Below are 14,311 nucleotides of genomic sequence, written 5' to 3' on the forward strand. Positions count from 1 at the left end.
CCGTAAGATTATTGCTTTTCATGAGTAGTGAACATATGTAGTAACATATGACTTAATAATTACTAAAGTAATGTAGCCCCACTGACCCGCCTATACTACTAACAGTTATAGTACAGTATATGGTTTTTAATGTATTGAAACATCCACCTCTCATAGAGAAACAAAGCATAGACTTAGAGATTTCATGCCACCCACGTTCTCTTTGTGCCATCTGCTTAAGGCCACCCACAGGATTTATATGTAATGAGAGCGGGCTGAGGTGGATAACTTTAGCTTGTTCTGTCACTATGGTGACAACTCGCATCACACAGCGCGAGAAGGTGAGCTTAGATCCACTTCCATGGGGAATGAGGGGAAGAGGATGTTTTTAAATAAAAGACATTCTCCAGAGAGAAAGGTTTGTTCATAATAAGCAATGCCAGGGAAATATTCATCTTAGTTAAAAAAAAGACTTGGATGGAAGGAGAGCCACTGAAACAATGATGGTCATCATTTTAAGTCCAAGTTTAGCATGATTTCAGAATTTCAAAAATGTTTCAAAAATAATTGTTTCTTTTGATATAAGTGTGCTTGCACCTACCTTTAAAATGTATTATAGCATATTATTTATATAGATTTTTTTTGATAATTTATAATATCACGGTTACTTGATTTGAGAAGGGCATTAATTTGCATTAGGTTAATAATCCAGTAAGCATTCTTGTATATAGATTAAACATAATCATATCTACATGAAATTCAATTCTTGATAATTCTTCATAAAATTGTACTTGTGCACATAAAAACACTGTCTGCTTATCTTACTCCATATCACAACAGTGAGCAGATAATAATGATTTATAGTTTGAGCTGTCGGGTATAATTTCATGAGTAATGCATGCAGTTTGACTGCAACCCACATATAGAAAATAACCAGCAGTTTTATTTTTGAAACAGAAATGGTTATAAAGAAACAAAACTTTGCAGCTTCAAGTAAAATTTATTTGTAGTATTTTTTTTTAATGATTTAATTTGAAGCTAACATGATGTTAGCATGATTTAACATGATTTATAATGATGTTAACATAAAGTTAGCATAGCTTAAGATAAAGTTAACATGATGTTAACCATAATGGTATTAACATGATTTAACATGATGTTAGCATGATTTGCTATGATGTTAACATGATATAACACAATGTTAGCATGAGGTTAGCATGATTTAACATGAAGCTAGCATAATTTATCCCCAGGCTCTGCCCCAGATTTTCAAGCTCCGCCCATGCCCACCCTGGAATTTCAGTCTCCGCCCAGGTTCCGCCCATGCCCCACCCCCTGATTTCAATGCTCCGCCCACCCTCCGCCCAGATTTTGTCCTTGATTTCAAGGCCCCACCCATTTTCCGCCCATGCCCCACTCTGTAATTCCAGTCTACACCCATGCTCCGCCCACGCTCCACCCCCTGATTTAAATGCTCCATCCAAGCTCCTCCCATGCTCCGGCCCTGATTTTCCTTGAATTTGAGAGGCTCACTAACAACAAATGACAGGATTTACAAAAACAAAACAAGTGTGAAACAAACACACTACACCACATTACAACATTTTGTGCATTGGCTACAATGTATGAACCTTGATTATTGTCTTTTAAAGGTGTTGTGTTATTTCTCTATGCTTAGCAAGAGACCTATAATGAATGTTGAAGACTTTGTACTGCTATGTACAGTATTTTTTCACACCTTTAAAAGAAATTATTTGCCAAAGGAATGTTTTTTTTGACAAACTGTACAGTCAAGTCTTGACCTTCATAATGTCCATGTCCAGCCAGGTTTTTCAGTTTGAACAAGTTAAGAAATACAAAGGTTTTTTTTAACACAAAATTAAGATAAGATAATTAAGATAAGCCAAAAGGGTGATATTTTTCAGCTATTTTTTGTAATTGTGGTTGAAAGTCTCCCACAACCTGATAATTTGTGTGATAAATAAAATGGTCCTAATGATATTATGTATTGTCCAATCATTGAATTCGCTCCGACTGCATTGATTGGATGTCCCACCTGCCTGTCAACCTATGTAGGTAATGTGCAAAATGCTACACACCCTGCTGACACAGACATCACATCAGTGTGTCCCATTAGAATAGATTTGTAGATACATTGCTCAAACTACTCAAATTAATGAGTGACTGAGTTTATGTTCACTATTATTATAAAGTTATGTGCTTTGTACTGTTGTCTCACTGGTAAAGGGTTAGGCATTGGAGAGAGCTCTAAAGGGATGATGGGATCTCTTCCTCTTTTATGCTTTTAAAGCTAGCTTGCTTTGGCAATTTTTATGGTTATTTCTTTGGTTAACACATAACATCACATAGGTTGTTTCTCATTTTTTTAAATTATGTATCCTCATTTCCTTTCCTTGGTTCTCGATCAAATGATCTTCTGGATAGGATGCTTGTGTTCCTTCTTGCTTAAATATTCTTGTCAAATTCATCTCGGTGCTTTGCCTCCTTCTGGTGCATTTAAACAACTGATTTGCCTATCTTAATGGGAGACTTTAATCAGTTCCCTGTCACAGGCTTGAAGACTGAGGAGCGAGGAAATGAGGATGTACAAGTTAGAAACAATACACGAGAACGTACAATTTATACACATTCACTATAACAGTATATAGAGGAGTTATTCATTTTCACCATATCTTATAGTTCCACAGATAACAAAAAACATAATGCATATATATATATGTGTGTGTGTGTGTGTGTGTGTGTGTGTGTGTGTGTGTGTGTGTGTGTGCGCGTGTGTGTGTGTGTGTGTGTGTGTGTGTGTGTGTGTGTGTTGTGTGTGTGCGCGTGCGTGTGTGTGTGTATATATTGAATATACAGCTAATACAATACATATGATCAATGAGTGCTCTCCATGGTCCTGAAGTCCTTCAAAGCAATAATTATCAATGTTGTTGTACTACCTTATTATCATTGGTTCTTTTTCCTAACAGTACTTTTAGCTCTGAAATCCCTGTTTTAACATCTTGGTTATTTAGGATATATTTTCACAAGTACACCACAATTGCTGGCAGTTGGTTTTGTGCTGCTCCAAGCTAGTCATTAGCTTGTCCAAACTGGAAATCAGCTGGTCCAAGCTAGAGCATCTTACAACAGCAAAACGTGTCCAGATGGCCAGCTGATTTTTGGAACATGACCAGCTTAAGAAACTAGCTACCAGATTCTAAAACACAGATCAAACTGGATTTTGCATATACTGTCACTCATCTGTATCATCAGCCACTTAAACTGGAAGAGAGTCAACCATCACAAGTCACCACAACAGTAAATACAACCACAAATTATTATCCTGGTCCTGATTCCCTACAATTAAAGAGAGTGTTTGGCCACAAGCATCATTATTCCGTGCTAAACAAACAGAGAGAGAGAAAGAGAGAGAGAGAGATGCAGAGCTGAGTTGATCTGAATTAATCATAGAGCAGTGCTGGAAAAATTCCTTTCATCTTTTCTTAATCCTTGTTTTTAGGTCCCTTGGGTACGGGGCTGTAATAAGAAATGCCAATGGGTGGAAGTACAAATCCCAGGAGGGGAAACGTGTCTTTATGTTTGTGTGTGTGTGCATGAGAGAGAAAAACACATCCTTTAATACATAAATATTCACATTCACAGTAAATAGCCTGTTAGAATAGGTCTGATAATATGGACAATTGATGAAGGATTGTCTACTACAACAAGGCAGCTTGTTAGGAATAATTAACCCTAAAATTCCTAAATGTGTTGCAGATTTAATTCTCAATCTCATGAGATGAGTTATTACGGAGTAATGCATATATTCAATCCTGTCAATTGCAAAATAGATTAACATTAGGCTATAAACATATGTACTGTAAATGTAATAAAATAGTTGCTGGAAAAGGACTTTGGATGCCTTAATGGGTGCATGTACTTCTTTAGGATGGCCACAGCTCGGCTGTAGATGTGGATTTACAGGGTGAAATAATCTTATACAGATTGCAGCAGAAACCTTATAAAACCATAAACTCTGGGTGGGCAATTTTGGGGATGGAGGGTCAAAACAGCATGACTCTCTTTCTCAATGTTGTTGTGGTGCAATAACATGTACTGGTGGAATAACATACTGCTTGTTAGAGGAGTGCTGAATGGTTTTATTAAGACAGGAAAAAATAGTTTTAAAGAGGATTTAGATGGAGAAATGATCCATCTTCTCTCATAGTATAGACTTGTGTCAGTAAAGACAGTGCAAGTGTAATTGTTTTAAGCAAAGTTTATGTTTTCCTGCAATTGAAGTGTTCAGACAGTATTTAGTTTATAAATATTACAATATTTTTAACCACTTTTATTCCGCTTTAGTAGATTTATGACCATCCTGATCATATTTAAAATTACAGTTTATGAATCAGCTGGTTTATTTGCATCACATATACTATGGTGGTTTGGTTTTATTAGCTTGGCTTGGCCCTTACACTCTAAAAACAAACGGTGCTATATAGCACCAAAAGTGGTTCTTTGCTCGTAATCATAGAAGAACCATTTTTAGTGCCATATAGCACCGGTGAAGCACCGGTGAAGCACCTGTGTAGAACCATATAGTGCTATGTAGAACCAAATGTGGTGCTATATGGCCCCTATATGGTTCTACACAGGTGCTTCACCGGTTCTTCACCGGTGCTATATGGCACTAAAAACGGTTCTTCTATGGTTACGATTCAAATCAACAGTTTTGGTGCTATATAGCACCGTTTGTTTTTTTAGAGTGTAGACCACCCACAGGCATTAAGGCATCAGATTGGCAGTGGAGGTTTTAGAAGATAAGTGAAGTGTGATTGTATGTTAGTTGAAATATGTTTGAACTTTAAACTATGTTATAGATGAAGTTCTCTGCTCACTTACTGTATGAATGAAAATCTACACCGCCAGATTGAGGTCAGGGCACATCTACTCATTCAGCTGTTTTCCACATTACAATACTATTAGTGCATCAAAACAATAGAAAAATAGGAAAAATGTTGACCAAAATGTCAGAATCGGAAGCTATTAAAATGTGATATTTTGTGAAAACCCTAGATTCTGTATAGAAAACATGACTGCAGGACACTATTGTGTATGGCATCAAAAGAAATTTAATCACCCTCTGCCTTTCAATCCTATATAGTCATAAAAATGATTACCAAAAAGCCTTTTACAGGCAGGGTCAGATGTAATTTTCTAGGCTCACAATCTGAATATCAATCTTTAAAGGGCTGCTTTTTTTAAAGGTATAAGGGACACAGCAAAACTCTATTTAATAAGACCCATCAGAGCTAAACTGTTTTATACATCACAACCCTCAGATACTACATGGTAATGTATGCATTTAGTCAATAGGGAAACAAGTTGCACAAAGAGAAAATTGCAAGCACAGAAGCTAAACCATCTTCATTTTTTTCAATTATATTGTCAATATATAGTGATAAACAAGCTTAATAGACAGCACATTTCTTTATCATTGGTCTGAAGAAAAAACAGAAACACAAAAAACAGAAGCTGTAAGGCCTGTCCAATATAAACATAGCTGAGAAGCCGCAGCTCCACAATAAGCATGCAATATTGCGTTTGTCAAATGCAATTACATTTGTTTAAAGAGCATTATATTATAGAGTTTGGCCCGAATCAAATTTTCAAGCTTAATTTAACAATTTTAATGATGAGACTCTAAACAGGACTAAAAATCATTTAATTAAAAAGGGACAATCAGGCAATCCAATTGTAGTGTCCCATGTTCTTTTATTGTTCAGAATGTCTGCAGTAATAGATTACATTTAAATAGCAGTAAAAAGACAGGAAAACAAAGCATTAATTTGTTCACAAGGACATTCAGAGTGATATCACTCTATGGGTTATTGCCACCATCCCAATATAATAAGCTGATGGATCTTCATTTCAACATGTTGACAAAGTTAGCAGTTTATCCAAATTAGTAAACACATTTAAAACAATTAATAAGCAAATGCAAGCATTGTCTGTCATGAACACAGCACGTGTTCTCCTGGTGCACTTGTCACTCTGTTAGAGCATCTGTCAAATAACAGAGGCAACAGAGAAAGGGGCAGGTAAGAAAGTTTGCCATTTAGTTACATCACATAGTTGTGAAAGGCAGTTGGGAAGCCAGCTGACAGTTTTGATGCCAAAGACGACCTGTATGTTTTCAGCAGGTGTAGGAAGTACTTCTAAAGTTTTGTGACTTATTTTTGTTGAGCTTTTGTACACGCCCCCTCTTTTAAATTGACAAAACACTCAGGAATTTTTCAGAAATTCAATCGAGGACCTTGGACAGCTCCCCAATGCCAAGCTCTTATAACAGGCATCTGAGTGTTAGTGGGAACTATTATTTACATTTAAAATTAAGGCATTTTGCAGATGCTCTTATGCAGAGGCACAAAAATTGCTTTAGCTTCACATATGGGAGCATTTTAATTAACAGATGGCAGGCATGTAATTCAGACGGTTATCTACTGGAAAAAAGGGAGATTGCAACAGTAAAAAATGCTAACTAGCAGAGTGGTAGACTTGGGTAGGAAAGCATTATCTTTTACACTAGTATTTGCTTGCCGCGTGCCTATATGGTGAACTGCAAGTTTGGGGCACAGTTTTTGAGCCAATCACATAAATAATGCCATGTGAGCATCTGCCAAAGGTAAAAAATAAGAATTGGCTGATGGCACCACATCCTGAATTTTAACGGAAAATATTAAATAAATATGTCAATTTCTTTTAGGAGTCCACCTTGATCCTTTAATTCGGATGCTGTATGGTTTCCTTGCATATAGTACACTGTAAGATGCATGCAAATGAATGACATCAAACAAATTACCACTTCATTGTTTACAGCATTATTTGCAGTGCTGCTTGTTGTTCCCCTTGAGTTAGGTTGATAACATAAAGTGCATCTCCTTCCTTAATGTGTAAAGTAATTCTTGAGTCTTAAATTCATTATGTGTGGAATATTGAGGATGGGTTAAATGCGTGTGGGGCTGAAGAGCACATTGTTATCTTTTGCATTGCTAATTTAAAACATTGCTTATGGTGACATCTCATTTATAGTGCTATTCTAAAAGCAAAAAGGACACTAAACTACTTAACTGTTGTGCGGCACAACTTGTACCGAGTGACCTACTGGATAATTTATTGATGTTTTATTTATGCAACTCATCCAGATCATTTTCTTCAGTTGAGTAGCACATTGTTAATCCCATCTTTAGCACTTTCCACGGAGCTCGTTACTAAGTACAACAGACTGCAGCGTTTTAATGTTAGAATACAAGTGTATACTTACTGTTAAAGTCCTTTTCCCACAGCTCACTCACTGACATCTGGACAATATGTTTTTAGTGAGACATACCTAACCCATCCATCTGCAGATCATCACAACTGTTAAGCAGATATTTATCACTAAAATGTGTTTGTCTGTCTCTGTGAAATGTACATCCTGCTATCTACCAGCAGGGGGCGAATGAAAAGTTGTTTCAATTTTCTTTCTCTGGATTATAACCTCATTCGTAATGTGCTGAGGTAGCAGCATGATGACAAAGAGGAAGCAAGGGATAGATTGGTATGGTTCAGACTTTGTGTGCCCTCCACTCAAAGACAAACTGGTCTTCTCAGAGAATGTGCCACCATGTGCCATTTCTGAATCAAAATCAGGAGCCATGCCAAATGGGAGGTTGGAGACAACAATAAGAAAAACACCACAAATGAACACTCTTTTCAAGCAGGACAGTTATAACAGGTTTCCAAAGAGCTAGAAGAAACCCCAAATATATATTTTAAATAAGAGAAAATATGGGTAGCCAATATTATAATCACTTTATTTAGTTTCATTAAAACTGACAATTCTTAAAAAAAACTAATTAAAATCTTTAAAATTGTTTAAAACCACTGAAATGTAAATTTTAACTGTATTGTGTCAGTGGCTTTATGGCAACATTGACATCCGGGAATAGAAAAAATCCAGACTGATCTCATGGAAAGCGTGTTTTAGTCACAAAAAATTACATTAAATTATTTGTGTCCATGGCACGAAATTCATCTTTTTTTCATGCCTTGAGCACGAATGTCTGTCATGTCACTTGCACAAATTTCTATAAATAGTTTTTTGTGCAAGTTGCACAACTTTTTTTCGTTTCGTTTGGTTTTCTCATAGTTTTTTTTTCTATTTTCTTACCATTGTCGCTTGGGGTTAGAATCACTTTCTGTTACATTTTTAGACATCCTAACCCAAACCCCAACTCTAACCCTACTCCAGGTGAGAATAGTTTTAAAAGTGGGGAAAAAACGAATAAATAAATATACATCCTAACCCAAACCCCAAATATAACCCCAACTACAATAGACACTGATTTAAAAATAGGGGGGGGGGGAATTAGAAAACAATACATAAAATGACACGAAAAAGAAAAGTTGTGCAACGGACACAAAAAAATATTTATAGAAATTTGTGCAAGTGACACGACATTCGTGCTTAAGGCACGAAAAAAGATGCATTTGTGCCATGGACACAAATACATTAATCACATTTTTCTTGACTATAACAAGACTTTCCATGAGATCATGTTGCAAAAAATCAAATGTTTGTGTGTATATTAATCTGTGTATTTATGTAAATTGTTGTTTTTGGCTAACTATGTTATGAATTCATTAAGAACACACAAAACACACATTCTTGCATTATTCAACACTGAAGATTCATCTTTATTGAAAAAATAAAAAAATGATTTAAATGAAAACAATAAATCTTTGAACTAAAAGGGCAATAATGAAATTTCTCACATATAAGAATGAACAGAAATTTCATTTCTTGATTTTGCAATTGCACATTAAAGTTAATGTCAAGGGGGCTGTTATGTGAAGAACCATGAAGATTCAGCTGTACTCGTGACAACTTTTTGCACAGTTGGCGATTGCGCAGCTGACGTTGCCTTCAATGCACTTGTCTTCAGTAATTATTTCATCAATTATTTAAGTCACATATACCTTACAGTCTGCAATAAGTCAAAATGACAGCATAAAGTACCATACATTGTAATTACTGTGCAAAAACATATTTCAATGCACTTAAGCACCAGTGTACAAAATATGGTCCAGCTCAAATGAAACAATTTTTTTCACATCTTTTCAATTTCAAACAAACACATTAGTAGCTGAAAAGAACAGTAGGACAATTTATATATTTGCTGCCAGTACCTGGATATAAATGAGTCTGAAGTTTATAGATCAGTTCAGTTTAATTTGCTCACCTATGACTTTTTAAACAAAGTTGATGAACTTTTAGCATATTCAATTCAATATAATTAATTATTTTTTGTATAACGCTTTTCACATTAATGCATTGTTCCAAAGCAGTTTTACATGAAATAAAAACAAAGAAAACTGAATTGCAAAGAACAAATATTCTTCCTTTATTACAGATATTAAGTAAGTGGAGGTATTCAAAATTATTTCCTAATAATAGAATAATAATACTAAGTAGCGGAAACTTTAGGATTGTAATTGGATAATAATAAAACAGTATTAGAAAAAATATTATTAGTAACAAAAGTCCTAAGTTAAGCTAAGCATAGTGAGATTTCTGCCTACAGTGTTATAAAAAATGGTCAAAATATGTACCCCAGATGGGGCTTTCCCCCTTAAAAAGGTCCTATAATACCATTAGGTATAGATATGTTTACATTTGGTACCAATATGTACCTCTGAGGTACTAAAATTTGCCATTAGGTGCAAAACTGTACTTTTTGAAAGGGTACAGTGACAAATGGGGTACATAGTTTGACATGTTTTCTGACAAAAGGGATTAAAAAATAAATTTGAAAATGTCAATGCAGTTGTATTTTAAGGAAAACTTACACTCCTATATTCTTATTTGTATTCTTCATACAAATCCTATCTTTATTAAATTCGTCCCAGGGGTGCATTTCCCGAACAACAACATAATTCTTTGATGAACCACCATAGTACGATGCATTGCAGAATCTAACTGTCACAACTGTTTCCCGAAAGCATCGAAACATTCGTCGTTTGAATCATGTTGGGTTAGCACCATTGTTGATGATATCACGTGGGAGGTAAAGTACTAATTAATCTGTGCAAATCGATTTAATGTCAGATTACTGCTGTAAATAACATATATTGCATCGGAAGTTCCCTCTTACGTTACTCATCCCAGAGATTCCCCAGGGTCTTAAAGCTCGTAGGTTGCACACATGCGCAGTTTTCAAATGCAGCGCTTTAATTCATGTTTACAAACTTAAATACATAAAAATAAAGTTTTTATATATTTGGAATGATGGATATAGAATGTACTACATGTTTTTTGCTTATTTTGACCAAAAGCATGAAGTAAGTCTAAATATTATAATAACAAGGAACTATGCTTCTAACGACAGGTGAACAGCTGTCATTCAAACCACACAAGTTTCGGGAAACACCAAATCCTTGACCTTGGTCAGTAACGATGTAACTTATGACAGTAGTTGGCTTTTGGGAAATGCACCCCTGGTCTCTTGCCCTTTTACATGATCATTTTGTCATCACAACTACCCGGCATCTTTTACCTGGCCTCAGGTTAGGGCTGCTTGTGGACAGGAGGATGAAGGATGAATTCAAGATGCATTGGGGACAAATATAGATTTTTATGATGCCAAACAACTTAAAAAAATGTTAGATGAGGAAAAACACATAAAAAGATAGAAATGCAGGATAAACTCGACCACATCTTTGACCATACATCAAAAATTCTATTAAAACTGATCTATAAAACTTGGCAGACCATTCATTTTTAAAGGTGATATACCAGGATTTGGGCTGAAATAAGCAGACACGTCAATTGTCCCATCTTTTGCTCCATTTTCTCTTTTTGTGGCTTGTTTGTAGATCTTTATGGGCATACAACTGTGACAGATTTAGCAAATGTTGTTACAGTATCAAACCCGAGAGTTGTCTGTCTTCATGGCTTGACTCTGCTTAAAATACCATCAACATGCACAACTGTGTTAAGTGGGGGTCAGAAACAAAACAAACAAACATTGGAAACAAACAAACAAACAAACAATCATAGGTTCATTTGTTAATTCTTCTTTCTTAGCACATTTGGTTGTTAATTCACAGAAATAATACGTCCCCATCCGCAGGTAGAGTACTGACTCAATGTGACCGCTCCCCCACCTCCCTCCCATCCGAAAGCAGCAGTTCATTCCATAAAAACAAAAGAAAAATCACAGAAGCTCCTTGTGTCGGTCGATCCTGACCCGGCATCCGGCGCAGGACTCGTCTCTGTCCGTTCAGAGGGGCCGTTCATGATTTGTTTGTGCATCTCAGATGGTGTGTAACACGACATGCTCTGCTCACAGAGCTTATCTTTACACACATCCGAACCGAAATGAATTAAACCAGATTGAACGTCACCGAGGCACAGAACAGAAAAAGCAGATCGCTCCACAAACTGTCACACATACCAATTTCTTCCCATCGAGGTCTCGGAGGCAGTGCTTAACTATCAGTTACCTCATGCCTGCACACAATGATTGTTTAGGAGCTTTGTCTGATTACAATCCATGATCTGCTTGCTGTGTTTTTAGGGCAGATGGAGCCATGTTCCTTGGCAGGGTAGAGGACAGTGACTGGGATGGTGATAGTAAACACAGCTGCTGCAGGTGCAAAACACAAGATTGTGTGTTGGACAACATTAGCTTGGCTAAATATGTGGTGAGTGAAAAACAACTCCTTTTTGTTTGTTTTTAAAATGCACTTTTTCTCACATAGAGTTTTTGAAACTGGAGGATCGATAAATAAAAAAAGAACCTTTCGTATTCCCACATATTCCTTTTTTTGTACTTGGTCACCAGTTTGAATTCATATATTTATATCCATTTATATATATTTATGTATATTTTATACAGTTAAAACACCATGGAGATGACAGACTATTTGGTTTCTTTTTCTAAGTAGAAGTTTCTCCTTAAATAAATGCATATAAATAAATTATCTTTTCACGTGTTCAAGTCTGTCAGTCGCCCATACGCACAGCAGGTTCTCGGAAATCGAATGTTAGATTTAGTGACTCATCCCGATTTGGCAGAGCACCCTGGTGCTTCGTGCCCAAGACGCAAGGGATGTTTGTGGCTAGTCCTGTCGGTCAATCGCAAACGCTCTCATTGGCCAGGCTTTGTGGCATCTTTGTGCGTGTCTCTCGGGCCTACCAACTGAGTCTCTGTGGGACCAAAAGAAGCCACTCCCCCGTGTCCCCCACCATTTGCTAAAAGGATGCACACAGTCTCTTTGGCCCCCTGAGGAATGGAGCCAACAGTGTCCTCCTGCTTCCTCTGGGCGTACGCTAGCGCTCTGAGCTGTTCCTGAGCCTCATCTAGCAGAGAGACCACTTCCTCCTGTCGACCAGCTGCTTTACTGGAAATCGTTACGGTGGGCCGCTGATTGACGGCAGAGCCTTCCGCTGTGTTTTCTAGGGGAGCTGAAGTGCCATTAGTAGGTGCTGTTTGCATACAGGAGTCCTCGTCCTGGTAAGAGTGGACAGAGGGGATGATGGGTATGGAGCAGGGTCGGTATGGAGCAGGGGTGCCTGATCTGAGGCTCCGGGTAGACCTGTAGTCTAAGTGGCTGCTCCATGATTTAGAGGACTGTGAGGCTTGCATATTGTAAAAGGAATCCTGATGTAGATCATTAGCTGGGCCCGAGATGTTTCTGAAAAGAAAGGAAAATCTGTGTGATTGACAAGCTAAAATGTGGAGTTTCTTGGCAATATGTATGTTCTAACTTAAGTGTAACTGAAAAATATTAGGATGCATTTCAGCCTGGCATCACAGCAAAAAGACAAAAGTTGTAACTCTGTTATAATGTCTGAGCACCGTTTTTGTCCTGTGTTGATATATTTCCAATTTAAATATATTAACTCATTCGCTGCCAGCCTTTTTTTTGACAAATTGTAAAAAAATATTAGATTTTCACAAAAGTTTATTCTAAAAATATATAAATATACAAATATATCAAACAAAAGAACTGAAACAAACAAACAATAAACAAACAAACAAACCATTTCATCATATCTATATTTTTTCTATGCTTATAAACTCTTAAATATGGGTATTTTTCTTTAAAAATATATTTTTTAGCAAAAAGCTGAAATAATTGCATTTTTTGTGAAGAAATTTTGTTACAGATCAGATTCAGAACGATCATCAAAACATACACAGAGTTTAAAATTAGTAAAAAAATTGCTTCAGTTTTTTTTATAAATTGGGTAAGTAGATAATCTAGTAGATATCACGGTATTACAGATTAACATAAAACCTCATCAGGAACACATTTTATATATGCAAATGTTTTCTATTAATTGACGAGATAACTTGTCAATGGCGGGAAAGAGTGTAATAATTTATTTTTTTGTTTTTGATAGCCAATAGGCTTAAGTTACATCACATCCAATTAACACACTTTGGGCTCTATTTTAACGATCTGAAACGCAAGTGCGAAGCGCAACGCGCAAGTGAGTTTGTGGGCGGATCTTGGGCGCTGTTGCTATTTTCCCGGCGTGAGAAATAACTCTTGCGCCGGGCGCAAATCAATAAGGGGTTGGTCTGAAGTAGGTTCATTATTCATAGGTGTGGTTTGGGCGTAACGTCAAATAAACCAATCAGAACGCTAGCCAACATTCCCTTTAAACGCAAGGGCGCAAGTTCCATGGCGGGTTGCTATTATTATGACGGATTTACCAGGCGCACGCCAGGAGCGGTTCACAGCCGAGGAGACCGACGTCCTTGTACGGGGGAATCCCACGCTTGCCAGCATAAATCGGGCACGCCGTGTAACGGGAGGTGGATCTGCCTCAGGACTTGACGCCAGCAGAGGACATCGCTGCGTCCACCCTCACAGCTGAAAGGGTTTGGGAGCTTTGAAATCGGACCCAAGAAACGCAAGCAAGGTCCAACCCCAAAGTACTCTTACAAATCAAGTTCATATACATTAAGGTTTCTTATGAAAACATTTTAACTATTATTTACATAAAATAAACGTAATACAGCCACACAACAAAGTTATGAAAATATTTTAATCGTTATTTGCATGAGAATAAATAAAAAACTATCACCACAATGCTCACCACTATGATTCCCCTTATCTCGTGTATTAATATTTTTAAGTGTAACAATTTATGATTTGCAAAAATAACTGTTGCATCTGTGTAGATTAGATAAGCAAAGTGTATGCGCGTTGTGCACGCTATACATTATGGTCAAGCATGCGCCCTTAAAATAGCATAATGAACCACGCG

At 36.8% G+C, this 14,311-nt stretch overlaps 1 protein-coding gene across 2 annotated transcripts in view; it reads right to left on the reverse strand.

The window, feature by feature from the left end:
* Nucleotides 1-8,705: 8,705 nt before the first annotated feature.
* The window catches only part of nrg3a (neuregulin 3a), a 354,166-nt gene continuing 348,560 nt past the window's right edge, over nt 8,706-14,311 (reverse strand). For both annotated transcript variants that reach the window (XM_065296948.2, XM_065296947.2), the window contains one exon: nt 8,706-12,726. In XM_065296948.2, the coding sequence (XP_065153020.1) occupies nt 12,180-12,726 (547 nt within the window). In that variant the 3' untranslated portion in view covers nt 8,706-12,179. The remainder of the gene's footprint in view (nt 12,727-14,311) is intronic.

This window comes from Paramisgurnus dabryanus, chromosome 20 (assembly GCF_030506205.2).
Source record: "Paramisgurnus dabryanus chromosome 20, PD_genome_1.1, whole genome shotgun sequence".
Lineage (NCBI taxonomy): Eukaryota > Metazoa > Chordata > Actinopteri > Cypriniformes > Cobitidae > Paramisgurnus > Paramisgurnus dabryanus.